This window comes from Strix aluco, chromosome 9 (genome assembly GCF_031877795.1).
Source record: "Strix aluco isolate bStrAlu1 chromosome 9, bStrAlu1.hap1, whole genome shotgun sequence".
In the NCBI taxonomy this organism is placed as follows: Eukaryota; Metazoa; Chordata; class Aves; order Strigiformes; family Strigidae; genus Strix; species Strix aluco.
The window spans coordinates 30,747,792-30,771,924 of NC_133939.1; the positions used below are offsets into that span (position 1 = coordinate 30,747,792).

The 24,133-nt window shown below is 44.1% G+C and overlaps 1 protein-coding gene across 3 annotated transcripts in view; it reads right to left on the reverse strand.

Annotated features, from left to right (window-relative positions):
* ARHGEF26 (Rho guanine nucleotide exchange factor 26) overlaps nucleotides 1-24,133 on the reverse strand; it is an 81,656-nt gene that overhangs the window by 51,748 nt on the left and 5,775 nt on the right. The window contains exons 1-2 of one of the 3 annotated variants that reach the window (XM_074834415.1): nucleotides 3,058-7,389; nucleotides 108-1,962 (exon numbers count right to left, since the gene is read on the reverse strand). In XM_074834415.1, the coding sequence (XP_074690516.1) occupies nucleotides 108-1,145 (1,038 nt within the window). In that variant the 5' untranslated portion in view covers nucleotides 1,146-1,962; nucleotides 3,058-7,389. Of the gene's footprint in view, nucleotides 1-107; nucleotides 7,390-24,133 lie in introns of those variants that run through there. The other 2 variants (XM_074834413.1, XM_074834412.1) reach the window with 2 other exon arrangements.

Here is a 24,133-nt window from a genome sequence, read left to right on the forward strand (position 1 = left end):
GCAAACCAAAAAACCCCAGCGTTTACAGAAAACACAGAGATTGCAAATCATGCTCCTGTGTAGCCTACACCATTCAAATCAGCGTGTCACCGAGCAGCACAACTTACCTTTATCCTCCCCAGGCTTGAGAATTTCTCCTTATCTTCAACAACTGCTTTAAGTACAGGCTGGGACATTCTGTTTTTCTTCTTAAAATTAGAAGAGCTGTCGAAGTCCACGCCGCTCACCACGGCTCTGCGGTAGGACGTCGACCTCAGGCCGCGTCGCAGGGTCCCTGGGCTGTCCAGGTCGCCCTCAGCCTCTTCCTCAGCATCGGCTACCAAAGGCACACTGAAGCTCTCCACCATGCTGCGGACCTTCAGCACCCTCTTGCTCGTCTCCGCATTCTGGCCGCTGGCTTTGCCCGCCACCTTTACTTCGGAAGCCAGACTCTTGGGAATGATCTGCTGCGTGCCCACTTTGAGAGCGGCGGGGCTGTTGGTGCTGAGGACCACGGGCTGGTCCTGGGGGGATGCCGGCCTCTGGGGAGTTACACCTTGCTCCGGGGACATCGCCTGCGCAACCCCGGGGGACTCCAGTGGCGCTTCTGCTGTTTTGGACACCCGGTTGCATTGCGAGGGCAGCGCTGCCACGTTGCTGCTACTGGAGGAAGGCGAGGGCTGAGGGCTGGCCGCGAAAACAATCTGTTCTTGCTGTGGGGCGAGCACCGAGGGACTGGAGATCCTCCGGGGATGACCCAGCTGGCCTCCTGGGGAGGCGAGGGTGCCGTTGGCTGTAAAACCCACGGGGCTGTTGGCCACCAGAGCGAGCGCCTGGGATGGCCGCTCAGGGGAGACGGCTCTGCGGGCTGGAGGCCTCACCGTCCCGTTGGACACCGAGCCCATGCTGGAGCTGAACGAGGGGGGGCCCCTGCGGAGCGCTCGGTTGCCCGGGCAGGTGCTGACGGTGCCGGCGGGCTGAGTCACGGTGAAGCTGCACCTGTCCTCCACGGGGAAGTCGGTGACGAGCACCCCGTTGGGGCTCTGGTACGACTGGGGCCGGGGCTTGCTCCAGGCGCGGGGCTGCGGCCGGGGGGTCGACCTCCTCTTCCACCGCGCCGCCGCCGCCTCGTCGCCGGGGAGATCCGCCCGGCCCTCCCCATCCATCGCCCGCTCCTCGGGGCCGCCGCCGCCGCCTCAGGGCGGAGAGGGGGGGCGGCGGCAGCACCTCCCGCCCGGCGCCGCTCCCCCCGCAGCTCGGCGAAGGGGAAGCGAACGGCACCGCTCGTCAGGGCGGAGAGGAGGGAAGGCAGGAACACACATACACACACACACACTCCCCCCCGGCCGGCACCACCCCGCGCTTCCCGCCGGCGGGGGCTGCTCCCACCTGCGAGGGCCGCCCGGCGGCGGGTGAAGGGAAGGGAAGGGAAGGGAAGGGAAGGAGGGAGGGAGGGCCCGTTCCCGGCCGCCGTCCCGCCCGCAGCGCCCAGGGCCTCACCTCATGGCAGCGCTCCCCAGGGGCGGAGGGGACGGGGGTCCCGGCCGCCTGCCCGCCCCACCTGCGGCTCGGCTGAGTGGGAGAGCGGCGCGCAGCCCTTCCGCCGGCGCCTCCGACCGCGGTGCTGCCCCGCCACGGCCCGGCCTGGCCCTGCCGCCGGGCCCCTCCCCTGCCCTCCGCCCCCGCCGGGCGCGGGCAGCGCCGGGCCGACCAGGTACCGGGCGGCGGGAGCGGCCGCGCTGAGGCGGAGCCCGGCTGCCCCGGAGCGGGAGCCAGGCAACGGGCCGCGGCCGGCGGGGCAGCGCGGTCTGGGAGGAGGAGCCCGGGACTCCACACGAGTAACTGGAGTCACGGCTCGGCCCAAACCGGAGTAACTTACCTCAGAGTTAGCGTGGGCAGCGCCGACACCGAGACCAGTTCTGTGGATGGCGAAGCAGACCAGCCTCCGGCCGCTTCAGGGCCTTTTTCCGACCTGTGCGATTCCTAATCGTGACAGTTTTTCGCTGGAGGAAGGCACAAGCACCCTCCACGCACGGAAAATGTTTGATTTCATACTGGAAATCAAAGAGGCGGGAGCAGTGTGTGGTGACACCGTCGCCATGTGCCGCCTCGGCCGCACCAGCCGGGCAGGGGCTCGCACGGGCCCCTCTATGGCTGGAGACAGCGCTGGGCTCGGACAGCTGAGCCTGGCTCACTGTCTGCTAAAGTGCTGGGAAAAGCAGCTTTTTGGTAAGAAAATAGGACACAAATGGTGAATCTGCAGGGAATTCTGACAAACCACATCACCCCAAAAAACCTGTGTCTGTAAGAATGCTGAAACTTAGCTGTGACTTTGGTACATCCTATAACTTAAACATAGATATGAGAAGAACAGAGGAGGTTTTAAAAAGCAAAACAAACGCACACTTCACGTTTCTGTGCCTGTGCAGGGCGCTGCCCTGCCTTCATCCCAGGCCTGGCCGCCGCTGCCCGCTGAGGAGCAGCACAGTCGCTGAAATAAGTAACATGGTCACTTTTTCTGTTCTAGCTATTGCATTTATAATTACAACATGCCCTTACTTCACTATCTGCTTCTCTGCAGTTAAAATTTGTCTCTACTTCTGGAAAAAAGTAATAATCCCTATGTTTTAAGAGCCATCTTGTCACAGTATGTGGAACATTTAGCATAAGTAATTATTTAGCTCCACTATTAAATGTCACACTAGATATGAATATAAAATATAATTTAGAATGCTCTCCTAGTATCGAATCACAAATGAATTATTTGTCAGGCTTCCCTCAAATGCATGAAGGATCAAATCTAGGTGTGATTCCTGTTCCTGTGTAATGCATCCGATCCGGGCAGAACAGAAATCCCTCAAATGCATGAAGATGCTCGAGTCCAGGCCCTGCCCTGGCAGCCTGGGACGCTGCAATCCAGAGGTCTGGAGATGGGACACTAAGGCACTGAAGGACATGCGGGGCATACCTCTTCCTGTTAATCTTGCCCTTCACTCTCAAAGTTTTCTGCCACCCAAATTAGTGGTGAAATGCTCAGGTCATTTACATCTAAGTGACCTTCAGGAAATGGCTAAGTACCTGGGAGCAGGGAAGGCTTTGTCAGGCTGAAGGTGTTTCCTCACACCTGGCTGAGAGGGCACTTTGCTTTCAATACCTTCGAGGTGCAAACTTGAGTTCTCCACAGACTTTAACTGGAAAAGAGTGACATAAAACGCTTTGATGTAGAGACTGGGCCTGCAACACAGCCCAGCAGTAGGACATGGTAGAGGGTGCAGCCCGGTGCCCAGCAGCTGCCCGCCCGCAGGGCTGGCTTTAGGGCTGGGGACCAAGGTTTCAGGAGAGAGCCGGCCCCGCATCTGGGGCACACGCGGTTCCTCAATGAGCAGTGAGAGCTCTGTCCTCTGCGTGGGGAAAGCACATGCATTTAGGAAACTCCTCAAGTCGTTGGCAGGAGTAAGGGAGTCACCTCCCTGGGAGTATGTTTAACCAAAAAACCCCACCGGGTTTCTACTTGGCAGACGCCAAATCTTGAACTGATACTGAGGAAGTTTGAAGGCTGAGGTGATGATTGTGTTTGTTACAAGAAAGAAATGTAGTTAGAAAAGAGGAGAACTGTAGCAAAGAGAAGGGCTGGCATCAGACTTGATGGCAAAATATTGCAAAGGCTGTCTAACCAATCCCCCCCAAACACACATGTGAGTACAGAATCAGAGGAGAAAGGGCCAGGGGTTGCCTCACATGGGCTAGAATTCACTCTGGTGCATCGACACATGCCTAACTTCAAGAGTGCAAATCTTCCAACTTGAGATGAACAAAATAACTTGCTTATTTAAAGATGGGCACCCACTTAAGCTCCTGACTAAACTTGAAGGGAGAAGGGCCAGAAAAAAAAAATTGTTAGGTTTTTAGTTGCTCTCTCCAGACTTGCAAGAGTTCATGTATCACTGAATCAGAAAAAAAATAGATTGAAAGTGCTCTATTAATCTTTTTTAAGATAATAAAAAATATTATATACACTAAGCCTGTTTAGTAGGTAGTAAACAATCAGAAAAAAATATAGATGAAAACATAAGGAACAGTCAACCATGTGTACACGCATATAAACTTCAGATGCGTTAATTGTTCTGCCAGAAGAATCCAGGAAAAACAAAAATCTTACTAAAAATAAAATTAAGCAAAGCACAATGAAATTAAAATTGACAAATTTGCATCTCTCACAAATGAGACAACACTTCTAATTGCCACACCAACTTCAAACAGCCAAAGCACACAAGGAGAAGCCACAGGCATAACCTACGAAGCTAGCTCAGTTGTCACTTAGGATTTCACAGCCTTATGCATTAATTATCGAGAAAATTCACATACAGGATTATTTCTAAAATTATCTTTCAATTTACCACATGGAATTGCCAAGGAATTGGATATAGTTGCAGCATATTACTTACCTCGTAAATCCAAATTATTAATAACTGAGGTAATCAGCTTTTACAAGATTATTCTCTTACACATACTTATTAACTATTACAAGAATAATTTTGGTTTCTGAACAGCCACCTCAGTGTTCGATTTCATACACAGTAAAAAAGAAAGAAACCCCTTACAATAAAATTGCCATTGTAAGAAAAGTAAAATCAGCTATATAATTTAAGAGAAGAAAGAAATTTAAACATGGTTATTAACACCTCATACAAAGCAAGGTCTCAGAATAAAATCACTGCGGTACTTCTCTAGAAGTGAAAAAAACTGAAGTGAGCCAAGTACCAGCCAGGAGAGCGTGTCCTTCTCCAGGGCCCGCTACAGACAAAGCACAGTTGCTTGCCGAGGGGGAGACCTGAAACGCTGGACACCCCGTGATGTGGAGGGAAGAAATCCATGGTAAAGCTTTCAGGCATGTCTTCTCAGCAATTGGGTTAATCCACTTAAGTGATCTTGAACGTCTACTAGTGAAAGTTTTAAGTCAATCCACCATTTCCTAGCTAGTACAAAAGACCTAAAAGCTGGTGTTATGAATTTGCACCAAACCAGAAAGCATTTCTGTACCTGCTTGCCACTAAACATTCCCCGATACCCAGAAGACTACGTTTATCATCACCACTATGAGACAGAGATTAGAAGACATGCATGGATATTTTCACTGGTGAATATGGTTATTCCCTGAAAATCTACCAAGAAAATGGAGGATTATTCATCTTTTCCCCACATCCAGATCAAGAGCACGCTCTTCCTCTCTGTGACATCAAAGAGAGAAAGCATTAGCGAGCCTCTGGCTTTATTTATGGATTAAACACCCGTGCTTCACAGTCCCAAATGCAGTGCTCGTTGTAAGTGTCCTGTAGGATAATTTTTAATAGATGGCAGTGTAACAGTATCATACTCTACATATTTTAGGCATATGAAATACACCATTCTCTTCTCTCCAATTCAGTACAGCAGAATTGTATCTTGTCACTCAGATACAAATGATTCTCTCAAGATAACAAGCCAACAACTAATAGTAAGATTAAACGTAGCTTGCAAAGGTTACACATTTCAATATACACATTTTTGTAAGATCTTAATGTAAAAATCAAATTTAAATGTTCATGCAGTAACTTAAGAGTTGGTACTGCACTTTCTGGCAAACAACAGAAGAGGAAGAAAAATATTTGGACACTTTGTATGTTCAATATCAATAACATTTAAAAGCTCAGGGCTGTCCCCCTGGCATGTGCTGGGCTATAGCTCTTCAACCTTGCAAACACCTTGAGATGTTCAGGAAACACCTCTCATTCAGTGTTTTAAATAAATGGATTTATTCCGTTTGCTCTATCATTGCTTCTTAATCCATACATCAGTCCTCTCTATGTCCCAGTTTTGGGGTGAAGGGGGTGTGAAGCAAGAACCCGTGCCAGCAGGAACTGACTACAGCAGCATCCATTCCCATGGAGGTGCCGTGAGCTGCATCCCTTTGGAAAGGGTCCCTTCCCACCCCAGGTCCCACACTAGCCGTGCCCCCGGAACGTCCGAATGGTGCAGCTGAGCTTTGCTGCTGCCTGGGTGTGCGCTGTAGTCGGCCTCCCGCAGCTGGCATGTTCAGCAACATCTGCCTGTCCCCCTCTGCACCCGCGGGCGGAGGCGAAGGGGATGAAATGGCTCTAAGGGAAGTGCCCAGCTCCTGCTTAAGCTGCAAGGAGATCAACTCTATGTTCCATCTGTATTAACTGGCAGCTAGGAAACATTAATATAAATAACATTCTTTTGAAACTCTTTTTCATGACTTTGGGCAGTCTGTTTACAGTCAGCTGAAAAAGAGCCAACTGTTCTCTGAAGATTAGTGCAAGTCTCTATCTCATAATTAGCATGCATGAAGGAATAAGACTCTTACTGTCTCACAAAAACCCTACCACAACAACAGGAGTGACAGAGGTCACCCCGAACTGAAGAAAAGCTGAGATGTAAGTGTGACGGAGCCAGGCCACTGGTAAAATCCTTCAGTTACTGTTCTCTCACTCTGGCAGGGACATGGCCTGCAAGGGCGTGGAGCTTCTTGCCAATGAGAGTAGCAGAATTTCACTGAGGAGGACACTTGTTACTCCAGCAACGCAGGCAACCTCAACGCTTACAGCCATGCCATCTAGACAGGGTAGAGCCTTCTGAGCTTCTCCCCCACCTTCCTCTTCTGTACAACTGTAGACTGTGAGAGATTTTGGTGTGAATAATGCTCAGCTACATTTTAACCATAAATCAATCAAAGACAGCAGAAGACAGGTTCTTTAATTATTTCTCTTTTCCTCTTATTTTTGCTGTTGTTAATCAGCAATAGCAGAAAGCTTTGCAGCATTAACTAAAAGCTTTTAGGGGAAACCCATATCACCAAACCACACTGTACTGCAGTAATAAAGAACCTGTTAATGCTCATGGAGCATCAAAGTTGAAAGAAGATGCTGTTTTTACTGTTAAACTGGGATGTAGCTTGGAACAGAACAGCAGAGAAAGAGTAAGAAAGAATGAGTACCCTGAGAAACATGACTAATGACTGAGGTACTGCCACCTCTTTGATTCTTGTAATGAAGTTACAAATTTCTTGTCCACGCAATCATAAAAGTAACCTTATGTTTACCAACAATTAAGCTGATATTACTTGTTAACCCAGATACTTTAACAGCAATATTTCCTGATAATGTCTCTTCATTTACCGCATCCAACTGGGTCCAGAGATCATCTCCTACTGTGAGAGAAGGAAGCTACGTGACGACTACATGTGTAGAGGTGCTTGGGCATCTTCTAACAAAAGTATCTGAGATCTCAATATTTGAACCAAATCTTGTGTCTGTGTGTGTATGTGGTATTTCAAAATTTGATGTGAAAACCATTTCCTACCTTGCTTGAATTAGATGTTCTTCTTTGCTGTTACTTTTTATTTTCCAACAAAGTTTATATCTACAATACTTTCACTAGTAAAACTCCCATGGACTTCAATGGAGATAATTAGGTCCAGTAAGATTAGGTGTGTCTATTGTTAAAGTAGGTAATTTCTATAGAAGGTTACCAAACTTTCCAAAGTTATATCTGTTTCCAATTTTTGTTCAGTGAGTATGTAATGCATCTGAATTTTAAAGGACAACTGTGAAACTGAAAAGTGGGTCCCTTCATGTCCTGTTTATTTATATAAATTGTTTTTCCAGTTTTAGGATTCCATTTATATGTTTGAAATTCTGACAGTGAATTTCATCTCAGTAATTCTAAGAACATCCTTTCTATAGGAGAACAGTTAAGGAAAAGTCTCTGAAAAATGCAGACATAAACTCTTTTAACTGATTACTGTAGTTCATCAGATGCTGCTATTTAAACAGTTTAGCAGGAAGATAAGGTACTTCAAACATTTCCTAACAAAAGGATTGAAGCATTGCTTGCCATAGCTGAAGACGTTTTGTGGTTGCTATTAGAAACTAAAGAAAGCTTGGGAGTCTGCAAAAACACGTCTTTGCAGCTCAAGGATGTTATTTTCTATGTCTGCTCTTTCTTTATTCTTTCTTTGTCTGCATGTTGCACAGAAAATGCCTGAACAAGTGACAGGAGGAAGAGAGGATCATTATTGTGGGTATGTCTCCAAAGACCTGCTTCTTATTCTTTAAGCTTGTTTTCTGTTGGGGTTTTTTTGTTGTTTTTTAAAGGAATGAACATTCTGCTCATAGAGAAATTGGAGAACCACTATGTTTTTGATCTGCTTCCTTAATGATAGATAATAATTTATGGATTTGATTCACCACTGTCATTCTTTGTGGTCAGAGCAGAGAGTCACCTGCCCTGGAGCCCCTTTCAGGCTGTGACTGCCGAGCCTCGCTGTGTCCCTTGGCTAGTCTGTGGTTTCCAGTGAGAGGCGCTTCCGCGGGCCCACTGCTGGCCCTACATCCCACGGAGCCCTGCAGCACCACCCCAACCTACCAGTGCCGCTGCTGCGCACGGGGTGGCTGTTGTAAACAGAGGCTGAGACTTTCGAACTGGAATCTCTCAGGTTAGACACCTAAGCCCTGTTTAATGGCTTATCTGCATTGGGCTGATTCTCAGAAATGCTGAAGCGGGTTTAGTTCCGAACAACCGGACAACTGATTAACCATAGTTATGCACCAGATTTCCCCTTTGCTGCACTGAAGTGCTGGAATTTTATGAATGCCATAGCAACAGAATCAGAAAACGAGGAAATCTGGAGTGTGAGGCTTGTATTGGTGTCTCTCTAATGAGCTGAAACTCTGAAGTGTGCCTTTCCTCCTTAAATTCAAGTTCCCCATTTGTACTCCCTACATTCAGATTCCACACTTCACTTAGCTTCTTGGCTGAAATTCCGTCAGTGGAAACTATGCATCAATGCACACGTAACAGTGAGATCCTGGCTCTGCAAAAGGCTGTGGGAGCTTTATTATTGACCTTAATAAGACCACGATTTTGGCTGCAGTAGGACTAATTGGACCTGAGTAACAGTGAGTTTGACAGAATTCCCCTATCTACTCAGTGAGAGGCCGTTCTCACATTTCACCAGCCCCTTCTACAATGCACTGCGCTATGCACAATATATGGTCCAAATAATACGTCAATAGCACTGTATGTAGCATTGTTCCTTTCCCAAACATTTTGAAAAATTGGCACTTCTTTTATTATCTTTCCTCTTCAAGCTATTAGAAGTGTTCCTAATTCAACTCTGAACCCACTAATTAGCTCAAATACATTTTAATTAGTGGGATTTATTCTGTTGTTGTGTGTGCCAAAATTCAGCTATATGGTTTCTCTGAGTTCGAGTTTTCTAAAGTGGTCTCCTTTCCAGTCAGATTCATGCTCTTATTTTCTAGCAGTCACTTAAGTGTTCTCATTTGGAAATAATTTCTATAGTATTATCTACGTCCTTTTTTCATCCTTCACCTTGGCCGTGACTTACTTCCTAACCTACCATAGAGAACTTCAAAATTCATTTATGTCTCTGCTTCTCAAAAGATCCTTAAGAATGAAAAGAAACATCCCAGACCGAACCTTCCATTTTCTCATCCCCTACACCACCATTTTCAGAACTGATTCTCTCTCTTCTTCAGGCAATAAAGCCTTCTGAAGTAATTTTCATCATTCACTTCTCTCAAATAACTATGTTAATTAAGATAGGAGACTATTAATAGTGAACACAATTAGATACGCAATGCACAAGAACCTGTATAGCTCTACCAAAATAATTCTCATACTTAAATCATACGTTTTTATGTGTGTATGTATCTCTCTATATATGTAAAACAAGTACACAAAACCCCAAAGCACATCTCAGCAGTTAGATGGAGCACTTCTGTGTTGAAAGCACAAGCATTAACTAAGCAACTCAAGCATCTCTTAAAAGTACTTCTCTTAGTACCTGCTCAGCTGGAGTGCTGTCATTGCACTTTGCTCTGCTGGTGAGGACTATTCTCCCCAGGTTATTTATTGTAAAAGGTTGTACATGGCTTGTAAATGGCAATTCTGGCAACTGCAATTCTAGAAGGGATAGGTGCAGTCATGGGGAAGACAAAAAGGAGACGGGGTATGTAAAACAGAGTACTGCAGGGAAGGAAAGAAAGACCTTCAACTGAAACAACAGCAAGTTAGAGGCAGAGTGAGAAGTCTGAGAAGTCACACAACGCTTCTAACAAGACTAAAGAGAGAAAAGATGGGGGTAGAGACACTTACTGAGCCAAGAACAGACCAGAATCCCAAAAGAGAAGAACCCTGGATTCAAAAGGAAGGAAAAAAAAAGAAGCGGATGGACAAAGTGTTGTTTTGCCAGAGGCCCCTGTCTGAAGGAGAACAGCTAGTGCACTCTGCCTAAGCAGTAAATTTGGCTGAGATTATTAATTTTATCTGTGAAACAAGTCCCCACAGACAAAACATTTTTATTGCTTTTCAGTTGGTTTCAAAATTAGTCACAGACTAATTTTATCCCTTAAATCGAACAGAGGGTGATCAAGACCTTGAAAAAGGCATTCTTCCAGAGAGGCAATACTGGACCCAAAATAAGCAGAAACCTTGCCCAGCATAGCTGCCGTGGAGAATAAGCTGTTTTATAAATGTTAATAAAGAGTTTAAATACTTTTCAAGTTACTGTGAAAAAACTTAGCACAAGAGTCATGCGAACTTACTTATTCCAGCAGGTCAGCTAGCCAGCGTGCGTAAGCATGGACCTAACAAAGCTCAGACTGCTCAGGCAGTTTCAAGTCCGCATACTTTACCTAGTTGGGAAGAGCTTTAATAGGGGAGAGCCCTTCTCAAAGGATGAGTACTTACTCAGCTGAGTTCCACTGGCTTTTTAAAGGCCTTACAAGTCCCTGACACTGGAAGCGAACATGGCACTCACTCGATGGCCATGGAAACAAAACACGAGCTGCCCTGACTGCACGGGGACACCACCTCGAACATTTTTATGATCCATTAAACTGAGCAGCAACTATGAGCGGTGCTGGTTTTCAGCTGGCTTTAGGGGGCTGAGGAAAGTCCTCTGAACACGGACTGAGACTTCTCAGTGGTTTTACAGCACAGGTGACAATACTCCGTGGTCTGCCGAATGCTTAGAAGGAGCTCTGTGTCTTGTGGTTCCTGTTACAACACTGCTCACATTTGCACATGGTCTTGCCTACCATGCTTCAGGGTTTTAGTTTTACTGTCTGATATTAGGTATTTTGTATGGAGGTTTTCTTAATGTTGAATTATGCTCCTCTGGGATATAGAAGAAAAAAAGGTGAGAGTGGATTAAGGTACGCACACTTACAGCAAGAATGTTTCTTAGCAGCTCTCAGAAAATTTTGCCTGGCTTCTTTCTAGCGAGCTCTGTGCTGTTAAATACACGTCTGGACTCCTGTGTGGTGTCAAAGTGCTTGTTTTTCATTTACAGTTTTATTCAAAGTTTCCAAGGAGATGAAAGAGAAAAAAGTGGCAAAAAATATTTAAAAATGCAGTTTGAAAACAAGAGAAAAGAATTTCCATCTTTGTGTCATTACTTGGAAAACCTAAAAAGAGAACTGCAAGCAGCAGTTTGTCTATGATACTGTAAAGTGCTTCCTGTTCTTGTTTCTGCATGTTCTTTCTCTCTTAAAAAGCTGGACAAATAAGAGGTGCTAAACTGCTGGCATCCTCTGTCCCACAGCAGTGAATTAAGCTGGCACTTGTCAGGCCAACATTTAGAACTACCCCACTGCAGTGTCAGTGCGTTCACTGGCCGGGCGGGAGGTTACTGAAGCAATGGATAACATTCCTAGGCAATGTTACAACGCAGTTTATGTTCTTGGTTTTCTCAGTGATAAAAGCCAGAAGCCAGAAGGAAACAGAGAACATGTTTTTCTCTCCCAGAGAAAAGCGAAGAACATTCGTTACAAGCCAGTTTACCTAGCTTGAGACCTACTTGCTCTGTATCATAACTAATCAATTCTTCAAGTAGCAAAACAACCAAAAAAAATTATCTTAAGTCATCTCACTTTGAGTTATATAGGCTCTTTGATACGAGCAATTATTTTTAAGACCTACCTCGGGGATGTTAAATATCAGCTACAAATGCTTGCAAGAGGTGAACTCTCATGTGCTGAATGGCAGAAAATGTTATTTTTGTCAAGCAAGATGTTTCTCCATCCAGATACTTTCTATGGATTTTACTGTACACTAGTTCGCGTGTGCCTGTATGGACTCTTGTGACTTGGCAACAACCCCACAGTAAAGCTCACAGGAAAGGAATTTGGTCTTACGTTACAGTCTGAGCCATGGCACAATCCACACCTCTCGAGTTGTGTAACTAATAATTCTTTATGATCCGTTCAGTTAAGCCTGTCCAAACTGCTTTGTAAATACTCTTAAATGAGTTTACTGATTTAGAATTTGTTTTTAAACTCAATTTATAGATGTCAGGTTTAAATTCATTTAAGTGCATCCAGTGGGGATACAGTAAAAATGATAGTTCGCCCTGTACAATTGGGATGTAGAGGGGAGTCCTGCAGTAGCTTCGACACTGAATTTAGGCCATCTAGAGAAACAGCAAAGTGCCAATCAGCTGTCATCCACTATAAATGGTGTGACAGCTTTTGTTTTAACTTTATTTTTTTAGTGGGATAAAAATAAATAACTTCTTAGAGGAACTAATAATCTGAAGAGCGAATTAAAACACTAAATTAATGTATGAAAGTTTTCTGCAGAACACAGACATGCATATGCCTTAACAAAACAGACACATGACCTCTTGTACCCTGATTCTCTTTTCTTTGCTGTTGATGTTTAACTTGATTCTATTAATGATAACATTCACTGTAGTACCTCAGAGCATGAGGAAACCAATTCTGAAATAGCCATCTTCTGCACCACTAAAAGCCCTCAGCACCAAAAAGTCGCAAGAACTGGAAACAGATCCTATCTGAAGACAAGGCTACGCACTCCCCACCACTGTCGTGGAGGTTACTAACCACGGTGTCGTGAATGCTCCAGCCACCAGCGGTAGGGCCCCAGCTCCACCGAGGGCAGAATCCGGCCGCACTCGCTGAGCCCTTTGCCAGACGTCAGCTGTATTCAAGGCAGCGGCATCAACGGGCCATGGCAACATACAGGGAGAAAGTCGAGATGGCCCCTTCTCACTTGGCCACATTGGTAATGATAAACAAAATCTTTTGCAGGGAGTTTGAAATAGTTTTCTACCACCCCTGAGCTGGGTAGGTGACAGCCAAGGCATCAGGAGCCTCTTCACCCGTGTCAGTAGGCTCTGCAATGAAGCAGTTTGGCACCGTATCAGTCAAAATAGCATGCCAGGTGTCAAGCCACAACTAATCAGTAATTTAAAGTTTAAAAAGCCATTCCCAAATCTCCTGAGAATTCCAAGAGACGTATTTAAGCCAGAGGGAAGAGACATTAGAAAGGACAGCCAGCTGCAGATGTTCTTATCCTTGTGAGTGAAAACCTAGAAATACTTGAAATACTCCAGATAGTTATGACTGGCCAGCAAATGCCACAGCAAATATATATCTTTGTTTTAAGTAAACCATTAACAGAACAGCCCAATCACAATGATAAAAACCACACTAATATTCTTGGACTAAGCTACTTAACTGTAACTAGCCATCCAAAACTAAAGCTACAAAAATTGAGACGCTTCCAATAGGGAAAAAAACATCAAAAGCAAGCTTCTGCGACCCAGAAGTTTTGAAAGCTGATCTTTGAAACACAGGAGATTTATTAGAAGTACGTTGTACCACTACAAAAGAGGTCTGCTCTAAAATTTAAGTCTAAAAATAGCCTTTCTCACAGGGTCCTACTTTGAGTGAAAGATTAGAAACCTTTCTTTGCCCTTTGCACAGTCAAGTTCTGATTCTTAATTACCCAATTGGTTTAATTCATGGTTATGATCTCAGAAAGAAAACTGTATTTTAACAACAGTCCACACCTTTTTTATTAAACTCCTTGCATTATTGCACCTGGAGGGATTTTAAGTACAAATTTATTTGATATTATATACACTGTTTGTATTTTGAAACAAACAGTTTTGTGGGGAAAAAAAAAGAGTTTAAAAAAAGGGTTTCTCAATTCTCCTCTATTTTATGTCACCATATTCACAGTTCAAACACAACAGAGAAATCAAACCTTCAGTTTAAAAATCTGCATTTGTTATGTGAAGTTCTACATAAATAAGGAATTATTACAGAAAGGGAGACAGTAATGATAAGGAAAATCTTTCTTTCTAGTTTCATGCATCTTAATCCTGCAAGACCTTGCTTTTATAAACCCCAATTATTTTTTTCCCACCATGTTTCAATTAATTGCAGAGTCTTCATAAAATAAGAGCAACAGATTGCAGCTACTCTACTCCTTACACTAGATGATGTCTGTTTAAAAATATCAGCCTGAACTATCTCAAATCTTATCAATCACCTTTTTTTTCCATAAAGTAGAATTCTAGTTTCTTTCCTTGGAGGAAAACACAATGGAAGTATGGCCTTAATCCATCAGAAACATTAAATTAGACTTTTAAATTGTGAACCTTTGGCTCCATCCTTGCAATGGGAATCTCATTCCTGTGATGATCCATGTCTCCGAGATCTTGCTGGCAGCCCTGACTGTGTCCAGGAAAGGCCAGCAGGAGCCATGTGACACAGTGCGTCCCCTGTCCTACCCCACCAGTGTGTAACAGGGATGGCCGCAGGCTGTACCGAGGGCATTCACCCCAGAAACAGGAAAGCGGGGGCATTGTTTTGGGATGGACAGTTAAACAACACTTTTATGCTACGTACTTCTGTTAATGAGTTATTTAGGCGTTTTGGACACATTATTAAATACATATGTTCATATGTAGAAATGCACCTATTTTTCCCTAGTGATCTGTTTGCCTTCTGCCCACAGGCACCAAACGCAGCCCCAGCTGCCTGGCTTTCCCAGACTTGCTTTCCCATGAAGCTCTTTCCGCTCCAAACCAGCAGAAACCTAGGCTCAGAGAAAGGTTCGCAGCCCGGAGTGGGGACATGGCCAGGCGTCACCACACCACGCCTCACGCTTACCCTAACGCGCCCAGAGCCGAAAGGGCAGCCCAAACGGCCACATCCCGCTTCCCAAGGATGGGACCGCTGGAGAAGCTGTGAGCAAGCTCTACAGAAAGGATTCAAGAGGCCCTTGGCAGGGCTCTAAAAGCATGTGGGAAGTCCCCTGTCGAATGTCACAGCGGTCCCAAAGTGAAACGGAGCTGAAAGAGGAGCTCGGGCTTTTTGCCTGTTCAGTTCTTGATTTCTTTACTCAGACTGTTAAGAGAGGTACAACACAACGCCAAGCATGTTGCTTAGCAAGTTAAAGATAAGCAAGTTCTCTTCTTCTTTCAGCATGTTTATTTTCATTAGTCTTGTACCTGTATGTATTCATATACTCACATGTACCTTTCTTAAAAAAATAGCTTAGAAATCACTCTGTCACAGATTATTTTTCTCAACCCATCACAGCTAGTACCTGCCAGAAGAGTACTCTGCATGCCTTGCATACTTCCAAACCTGCTGGATTGAGCAGCTGAGGTTAAGGATATTTAGTAGACTATCAGCATATATGTACAGTATGTTTGTTTGGGGAAATACAGATATTCACAGTTGACTTGTCACTGACAAAGAGTCTGAGGTCTCTTTACCAAGAAGGGTACAATTTTCCATTGTCTCTACCCCTCCCAAAGGGAACAGATATTTCTCTCACTTATGCAAAGGGAGGACAGGCAAATAATGAAGCCAAAAACGGGTTGCTCCTTCCAGAAGTTCCTAGTAACCAGAGGTGATGCCAGGATGGTAGGGTTGCCTATTTCTAAAACATACAGAGCCTTGCCCAGGACTAAAGAACAAGATAGCAAATGGAAGGCAGCCACTGCACACACATAAAAGCTCTTGGCAGGGCAAAAGAAAAGCTCAGCATGGTTTCAGTTCTGTATTTAAAAAATACAGTATGAAAAGCTCTTCACAAAGCTAAACAGAGACAGCTGAGCTAGCAGTTATAATAGACCCACATTAACAAGCAAGGAAGCAGGCAACTTCTAAATCCGTTAAGAGAGTGATTTCAAGACTTTTTTTTTTTATTAAAAAAAAAATAATCCACTTTCTCCACCAGGCTGTACACCATCATTTCACTTACACTGCTTCACATTTTGTCCATTCTTGTTTTCTTTGGAGAAAGAGAAGTGAAAAGACTGTTCTGAAAAACCAGAATGGAACAGAATAGATTTAAATGTGCATTTGTGATAAACACTATTAAAGACTGTTCACTTAATAAAGAGTAAAACTAGTAAAGGAGTCCTTTTAAAAAAATAGTAACACATAAAGGAGGGATAGTTGCTGTGATTCTTAAAAAACTCAGGAAATCATTTTGTACATTTCAACACCTATCAAAGGTAAGACAAAAAGCACAAGTGTCCTGCCTTAGAGATTAATTTCTTTTATAAAGCTGCTGCTCAGCAGACACTGTGTTCTTGCAGGGAAAAGGATGGGGATGGAACAAAACATGACTGGAGTGCGAATGTCCGAGCTGTGGAAAAACAAGTGAAGAACAGGCGGTTCCAAATTCTGTATTCACAGACCAAAAACGTGGTCAATGAAAATGAATACATGACTTAATCATTTTAATAAATAAGGCCTCTGTTTTGATTTCCATGGTTTGTGAGAAAGTTTCTGTCAGGCTTCTTCATCTACCCGCTGCCATGCCTAGCTGCGGTGCAGGACCTCGGCAGAGTGACGAGGTCCATCAGCGGTGGAAGGAATCGTTCTGGTCCAGCACCTCCCTGGCGCGGCTGCCACGTGGCTCCTCTGTTGCGTGTCCCCACAGGGGCCTCGCCGTGGGCCCAGGGCCACAGCCCCTTGTCCCCAGCCTCCAAGAGGTGCTGTTCATGCACCCATCAAATCCAAGTCGTGTTCAGAGCAAGTCTTCTGAGCCCCATCTAGGACCTGCACTAGAATACCCGACTTTTTCCCAGGAATCATGAAGATCTGAATGTCCTCTGATCTGCTTTCTGCTGGTGGACCATGGCTCACAGGTCTGCATGCCAAGGTGCTGACAGTGCTTTTCACTGGGGAGGTGTGGGCAAGACATACATCACGCCTGCTCTGCAGGGAGCTGGCTGGCTCTGTAAACATGTGGACGGAGAGCGGAAGAGCTGAGCACAGGCTAATCTACCTGGTATCTCCTTCACCTCATGGAAAATCAGCAGGTGTAGAAAGGCTTATGAAGCTACTGCCAAAATCACACCGGTGAGAATGGTCTCACCACTGCCCTTTCCTTGCTAGAAAGGAAAAAGGGAAAAGATTCTCTCCTTTGCTCCAGGACACTCTCACCCGCCCAGTGTCCAGCCAGCAGCACCCATCCCTTGTCAGCACCCAACTCATAAGTGCCTGACCATGCCCAACTACACTTTAGTTTTTATGTACAAAGAAATCACAGGGTTACAGTTAGCTGGCTGCCCAAGGATCCGTTGTGCAGTATGCTACAGCAACAGACAGCATCTGTGACATAAAAATCAAAGGCCTATTAATTCTTTGTTTCTTCTGCATTCAAATTCTTATGTTAGATAAAGAGCTAAAGAAGTTCATGACTTACATTCCTAGACTGATAAGCTTGTTTCCAACTAGCCTTTACAAGCCTCCAGCTGAAAATGTAGTATGACTACAACTTTGAAGGTGGAAAAAGTGTGGCATTGTTTGACCTTAGCCATTGCTTCACCTAGTAGCAACAGAAGTAAATTCACTCTTTGTTCAACTTATTTTAGTCCAAAAAAAGAGCCTAGCAGCAGTAGAAATGTGAAAAGCAAATGAAGAAGAGAAAGCTAGATTTCCCTGTCCTTGAGGAGATAAAATTCAGGAAAAAAAAGCTATCCTGGTTAAACTACTGGATTATAAACGGATGAACCTTTCTCTCCAAGCCTCCCTTGCAATTTAAGGCTCATTCCTAATAGCACTTTTCATCTACTTCCAAGAAGTGCCGAAGTTGAATTCATGGAGGTTCTTCCACAACTGACTGATCTCACCTGGAGACAGGTGATAAAGTAAAAGATTAAAGGCACAAGAGAATCTGAGAGAAATCTACTGCTTTTCTTTGCCAGTTTGTTAGACAAGCATAATCCCCATTTTAATTCTTCACAGCTCCCAAGCACTATAGTCTGATGCAAACCCAGAAGGAGAGAGCCTGAGCGGCGACAGGTCCCCTCTTGCGCGGCTTTCCCAGAGAGAGGCTTCCCCCAAGGGCCGCTGCGCCTGCCGAACGCTGTGAAGGGCCCTGTCGGCACTAGGGAAGGAAAAGGCCTCAAAGTAACACCCAGCAAACCTGCATCTGATGCCACTTGGCAACACAGGCAAAGTGCCAGGGTATGGTGCATTCTGCTGTATGCAAAATTATCTGCACAATTGCTTTTATGAAAGGAAGACAACTTTTATTCTTTTCTGTTATGCAAAACATGCATTAGGTCTAGAACTTCCTAAAATTGTCATCATTAGCCTAACCTTGTTCTCATTAGGTGAGTGGCAAACGTTGTATCCTTGCCTGAAGGGTAAGGCAGCAATCTGAGTTTTTGAGAAAATCCTCTCCTAAAAAATTAACGCACAGCATTGTGAAATCTGTCCACATAGCAACTTACCCAGCACACATTTCTATTGACTTCTCGCCATAGGGTGAGGTGGTAAATCTATCAATGCAATTAATTCACAGATCACACAATTGTGCATTTATATTTCCTTACCTTTCCCTTTCCCTTGCACATATAAAAGAAGCAGCAGATGCTTAAAGAAAACAGTTATGGATTAAGTTTTGTTCTCATTTACATCTACACAAGTTCCCTGACTCTGTTCTTTTCAAATGTGCATAAAGCTCAGCAACAAGAGTCCATCAAAGAGTCCAAAAATCACATTCTTAATCAGGCTAAATTACCGCTGACCCAATCCCATTTAAATTCTGCCCACACAAAACAGAGCTGCAGCTAAGACATCAGTGTGATAATTGCTACTGGACATTAATTAATAGCTGTTTTCATTTACATATCAGAGTAATATATGCATGCTAGCTTGCCAGTCATATTAGTGCAGAATTGATGCTATATATTTGAGGCAGAAAAATGCAAACAATACTTTGAACAGTGACTGATACAGAGTTACAAGCATTCACGCCACCAGCAACCAAACTGCTTGCAAAAAATCGGTTTGTAAGAGATAAAGTAGTTTAAACAGATCCAACAAGCAACCCATGGATTATTTGCAAACATATCAACTGACCCTGAGCTCCAGACACTGTTTTCTCTCACATTGCCTTTGACTCCTGAGATGCCTCCACTGCACGCTGTCCTTATCTAGTGCAGTCTTCCATCCTGCATTCCTGCTTGGTACTCTCGGGTTAGCGCCTGCCTCCGAGCAGACGCAGAGGAGCGCTCTCTTTACTGACTGTCACTTTGCGTACCGCGGCAATTCTCAACTGCTCACTGCGTGTTCTGGTGCCCTGTTACTGACTCTTCTTGGAGAACGTACACAGGCAAACCCTCATACAATATTTACTGCCCCTTCAGATTTCTGCCTCCAGCAAAACTCAGTGTTTGGTTCTAGGACCCTCCTGCTTGCTCCGTTTACTAGGGCTGCTGCAAAGAGCAATGATCCTTAGCAGAGTGCTTTAAATATAAGCACTATTACGTGACAGTTATGTTTACAGATTAGGGTATCTTTAATAGAAGAATTTAAGGAGCAAACAAATGAAAGACAGTTGACATGAATCACTGGAGAACAGTGCCCGGAGATTTACATTTCAGACTCCACTTAAGGCATAATTCCTTTGGTATTCACGGCAGTATTTTCGCTGTGATGAACACATCTGGCATTAATAAGAAACATAACGTACTTTAACAAGAGTCCCACTGCTGTCAATTGCAACTCATGGAAGTAAATAGAAAACGGTTATTTATAAAAACCCTAAATCATAAAGAGAATACTCAAAAATGTGTAACAGAGAAATCTGCAGAGTTTATCACTATAATTCTGGTCTATATAAGCCCTAAGGCAAAGATAAATGACGCCCCAGGCTGGTGTTGGCTGGTGGGTGCCACTCAGCCAGCATGGCTCGTGGCTTGTGGCCCAGCACCCGCGGGCCTGGCGTGTCACACAGGTCAGGGTACCCGCCATGGGCAGTCGGCTACGCAGCCAGCACCACAGGCTTGTGCTGTGGGCAGAGTTGACTGGGCCAACACTTGCCCAGCAGGAACTTGAGCTACTGGCCAGGTTTCAGCTCAGCAAAGGACACTGGCTGCTGTGTGAAGGATGAGTGGCTGAAGGGCTGTTTAAATGCAGCGTGCATTAGCTACTGACGGAACCAAGCGTGGGACAGCTAACAGCCAGACTGCTCCTGCCCGCTCCAAAATGGCCACTCTGGCAACAGTGTCTGCCAACTGTATTCTTTTGCCTACACAGAAACCATGCCTGTAGAATGGAATTTGTGTTTTCAAATATATCCATACACAAATGTATGTGTATACATCTATATGTAGACACCCTTACCCAGACAATTTGAGGAGGGTAACATTACTACAAAAGAGGTTATAAATACCTAATGAAGTAAAAAAATAGTACTGTCTGACTTACATGATATGAGTGATGGATATGATCAAAAATATTATGCAAAAATCCCACAGGCAGAAAGATCTGATTATAAATATATCTATATTGTATGTGAATACATCTTAGTTCAACTGAGTGGAAAGACTTAAAGCTTCTCACTGAATTTTTTAGTCCAGCACATAAGTTTATTCTAGTCATGCAAATACTTTGCAGAAGTCAAAGACTGACTTATTCCATGGAGAAAGAAGGGGTTAAATTTGCAAAGAACATTCACTAATGAATGTCCATAAGGCCTATTTATACAAATGTATAACTACATTAATGAGTAACAACAATATTCTAGCCTAAGGGTGAGATGACAGTTTCCCTCTCTATATGTGTATGTCAGTATGCAGTTATTATGTTATTGGCAAATATAAATGAGAAATTACCGCCTTATTATTACAGGTTAAAAACCAAGCCTGCAACAAACGTTGATCCAGCTACTAAGTCTGACACAGACTTCTCATGCAGATTGGAGCACGTCACGTACAGACTGGCAAGTTCTTCTACAAGCACGTACGTATTTCTAGATCCACAGACTTAATCTCTTTCTGTGCCCGTTTCCCATGGAGATAAAATAAAGACAAAGGAAAAGAAGAGTATGAGAGAGTGACTGCGACCATTTGATGTTAAAATATGCAGGTTTGTTTTATATGTTGTTGACATACACGTTTTTTGTTATATAAAATAGCAGACAAAACAGCCACTTGATACGAACTGGAACCACAAGAACAGGAACAGAATTTTGAAACTGCAGTGAGCTTAAAGAAAGGCTTAGAAATGTGTTTGTAAAGAGAATAGAAGGGCCATTAGTGAAAAGGTACAGATGTGAACATTTTAAGTGACATACTTGTTTTAAATCTGCAGTCCTTTTCAAACTGTTGGCATGGAAAAAAATGCCAGAACAACTTCTTCCCCTGTAAATTAGCTAACTTCTCTCATTCAGTTGTACACGACTGTGGGAGATGCCCTTTACAGCAAATAGGAAGAAGAAAATAAAACTGCCAGAATAATGCTGCCTGTCATCTCTTGCCTTCCCCCAGTTTGTCAACAAATGGAAGCGTTTGGCATATGTAAATCACTGGAGCACATTAAAACTTTGAATTTTGGGTTATCTACAGATCTTGCTCGTTAAAGAGGCAGCTGAGAGACCCTTGCACTTTGAATAAAGCCTCCAGGAGCATATTTAAATAAATCTCTATACCACCCTTCTGAATTCAATATGCTCCAAATCAGGTTGCAAAAGAACATCCTTATTTTCCTTGTGCCTAGGCAGAGTGCAACGCAGGGCCAAAGGAGAAATGATTAGAAATATTAAAAAGGGAGAGGAAATAAAAAAAGAAAAGAAGTCTCAAGAGAGCAGATCCTAGAAATACTGAAGTTTAAAGTCTGAGAATTGGCAGGCGGCCACGAAACATACTGAGTGCAGAAGACGACATGGGGATTGCAAGGAGTTGGCAGGCAGACATCACGGGAGATGCCAAATGAGAGCACACAAAGAGAGTGAAATGAGTCAGAACTTACAAAAGGAGATATAAGAAAGAAAGCCCAGCACAAGGGGGGAATGAGAAAAAGGAGTCATGATCCAGGACTTGCAGCTTTAAAATGTTGGGCAAAAATAACTGAAAAACCTAATTCGCCAGATTCAATCTGGTACATGACAGAGAAAGGCAAGAACTCGAAGTGCTGGGGCACACAGTGAACAGCTCTTGCAGAGAACTGGGATAAAGCAAACAGGCCAGAGACAGCAATCGAATCAAAGTCCAGACTTCTCTCTGGGCAGGGCACTTTGCAAACTGCAGGTTTCTATTATCGTTTCTTTCTCCTTATCTTCAGTCTTTCCTTATGCAAAAAAGCGAGCCAAGGCTGCAGGCTATGTTGCTGAGTGGAGGTGTTGCAAGGGAGGAGACAGATTTAACAAGAATGCATTCCTTTTATAAAATTCTGTTGGCTTCATTGGAGATGTCAGACAAACGTGCAAGTTTAGACTTCACATTAAAGTTCTGCTGCACGTGACTCTCTCAGCTAGTCACAGCTTTATTTCTGTCTCTACCTGCTTGCCATGATTAAGAAATAAAGCCTTGCCTGCCTAGAAAAAAGCAGACTCCTTGTTTCAACAGAGTTTTAAATATAAAAGGATTGTGCTACTTGTTTTGCAATCTATGCAGCATCTGCTCTTTAGCTCTAAACTCTACCCGGAAATGCTTTATGCCTTCTCTTTGTGCTTACTTATTTTGATTTACCACAATTAATACAGACAGTTGTAGTCTCAGCTCTAGGCAGCACTGTGCACAGATGCATATGCATATGTACAACACAAATACACAACTCAATTATAATGCCAACAACTTCACGAACTTCTCCCTTCACACCCATTTTCCCTTTTGATAGAAAGGTATTTTTTTACCATCGACACCTGAAGTACAAGTATGCTTTGAATCATTCTCTAAGAATCAGTTAAAGCAGATAAGAAGGAGTGGGTGGGTGTGGAGGAGGGCAGGTGGGCTGGCTCCAGGTTTCCAAAACCTCTCATCTTGATGAGCACACAACTCGGTATGACAGAGCAGGAAAAGCAAGACCCAGTAGGTGGGCGTCAGGCTGCTATAACTTTACAGACCGGAGATAACACCTTAGCACCTGGGAACTGCTAAGGCCGGAGTGCAAGGAGTATCTGCTCAATACACTCTACTCCAGAGGTAGCACCTAACGCAGTGCTAAATGCTGCAGTCCGAGCCATCTATTAGAGCTCAGATGGATTTTAACCAGCTGCTGGGTCCAGCATGTTTCTTTAACTGGACCTCATGATACTTAAGCTAATAGTGTTTGCACCCAAAAACTTGGGATATCCAGGTCATCTGCAAATGAAGTAAGCATTTGCTGTCCCCTTTCATCTTCCATCGAGTGGCACAGCAGCCACTTGCCTTTGTGCCACCCTGAACAAAACCTGAGGCGCAAACTCCGAAGGGAAGAGGGTTATCACCATCACCCTGCCTTGCCGCTGACTGGCACCGAGGTATTATCTAACCGTGCTGGAATTAGCCTCGTTATTAACAGGTCACCAGACAAGATGACCACACACAGTAACACCTCAGATAAAACCCTCCACACAGAAATCCAGAGGCACGAAGTAGAAGAGGCTGCTTTTCCCATGCAGTTCTCAAAGGTTTCTCTGTTTTGACTGTGTTGGAATATTTCACGCAGTGAAAGGTCAGGGAAAATTTCTGCAACCTAATGGCGTGAAAGTGCTTGTATCAGTAGAATTACCTTCAACTGAGGAGTAAGTTCTGTTTGTCTAGGCCCATTTATACCAGTATAATTTCAGCCATGTGAAGGAATAAATCACTAGAAGAAGAAGAAAAAAGATCACCTCTCACATTTAACTTATTAACAGAGATGAGCCGTTCAATGACTGATCTTTCTGTACAAGCTCATTGTTTTCCTAACTTGTATGTAAGAATTTATTAATGAAAATATCTTTTATCTAAAGCTTGCAGAGCTCTGAAAGTGTTTTATTACAATGTAATACCGTGAAAACTGAGACACAGTCAAAATCTATA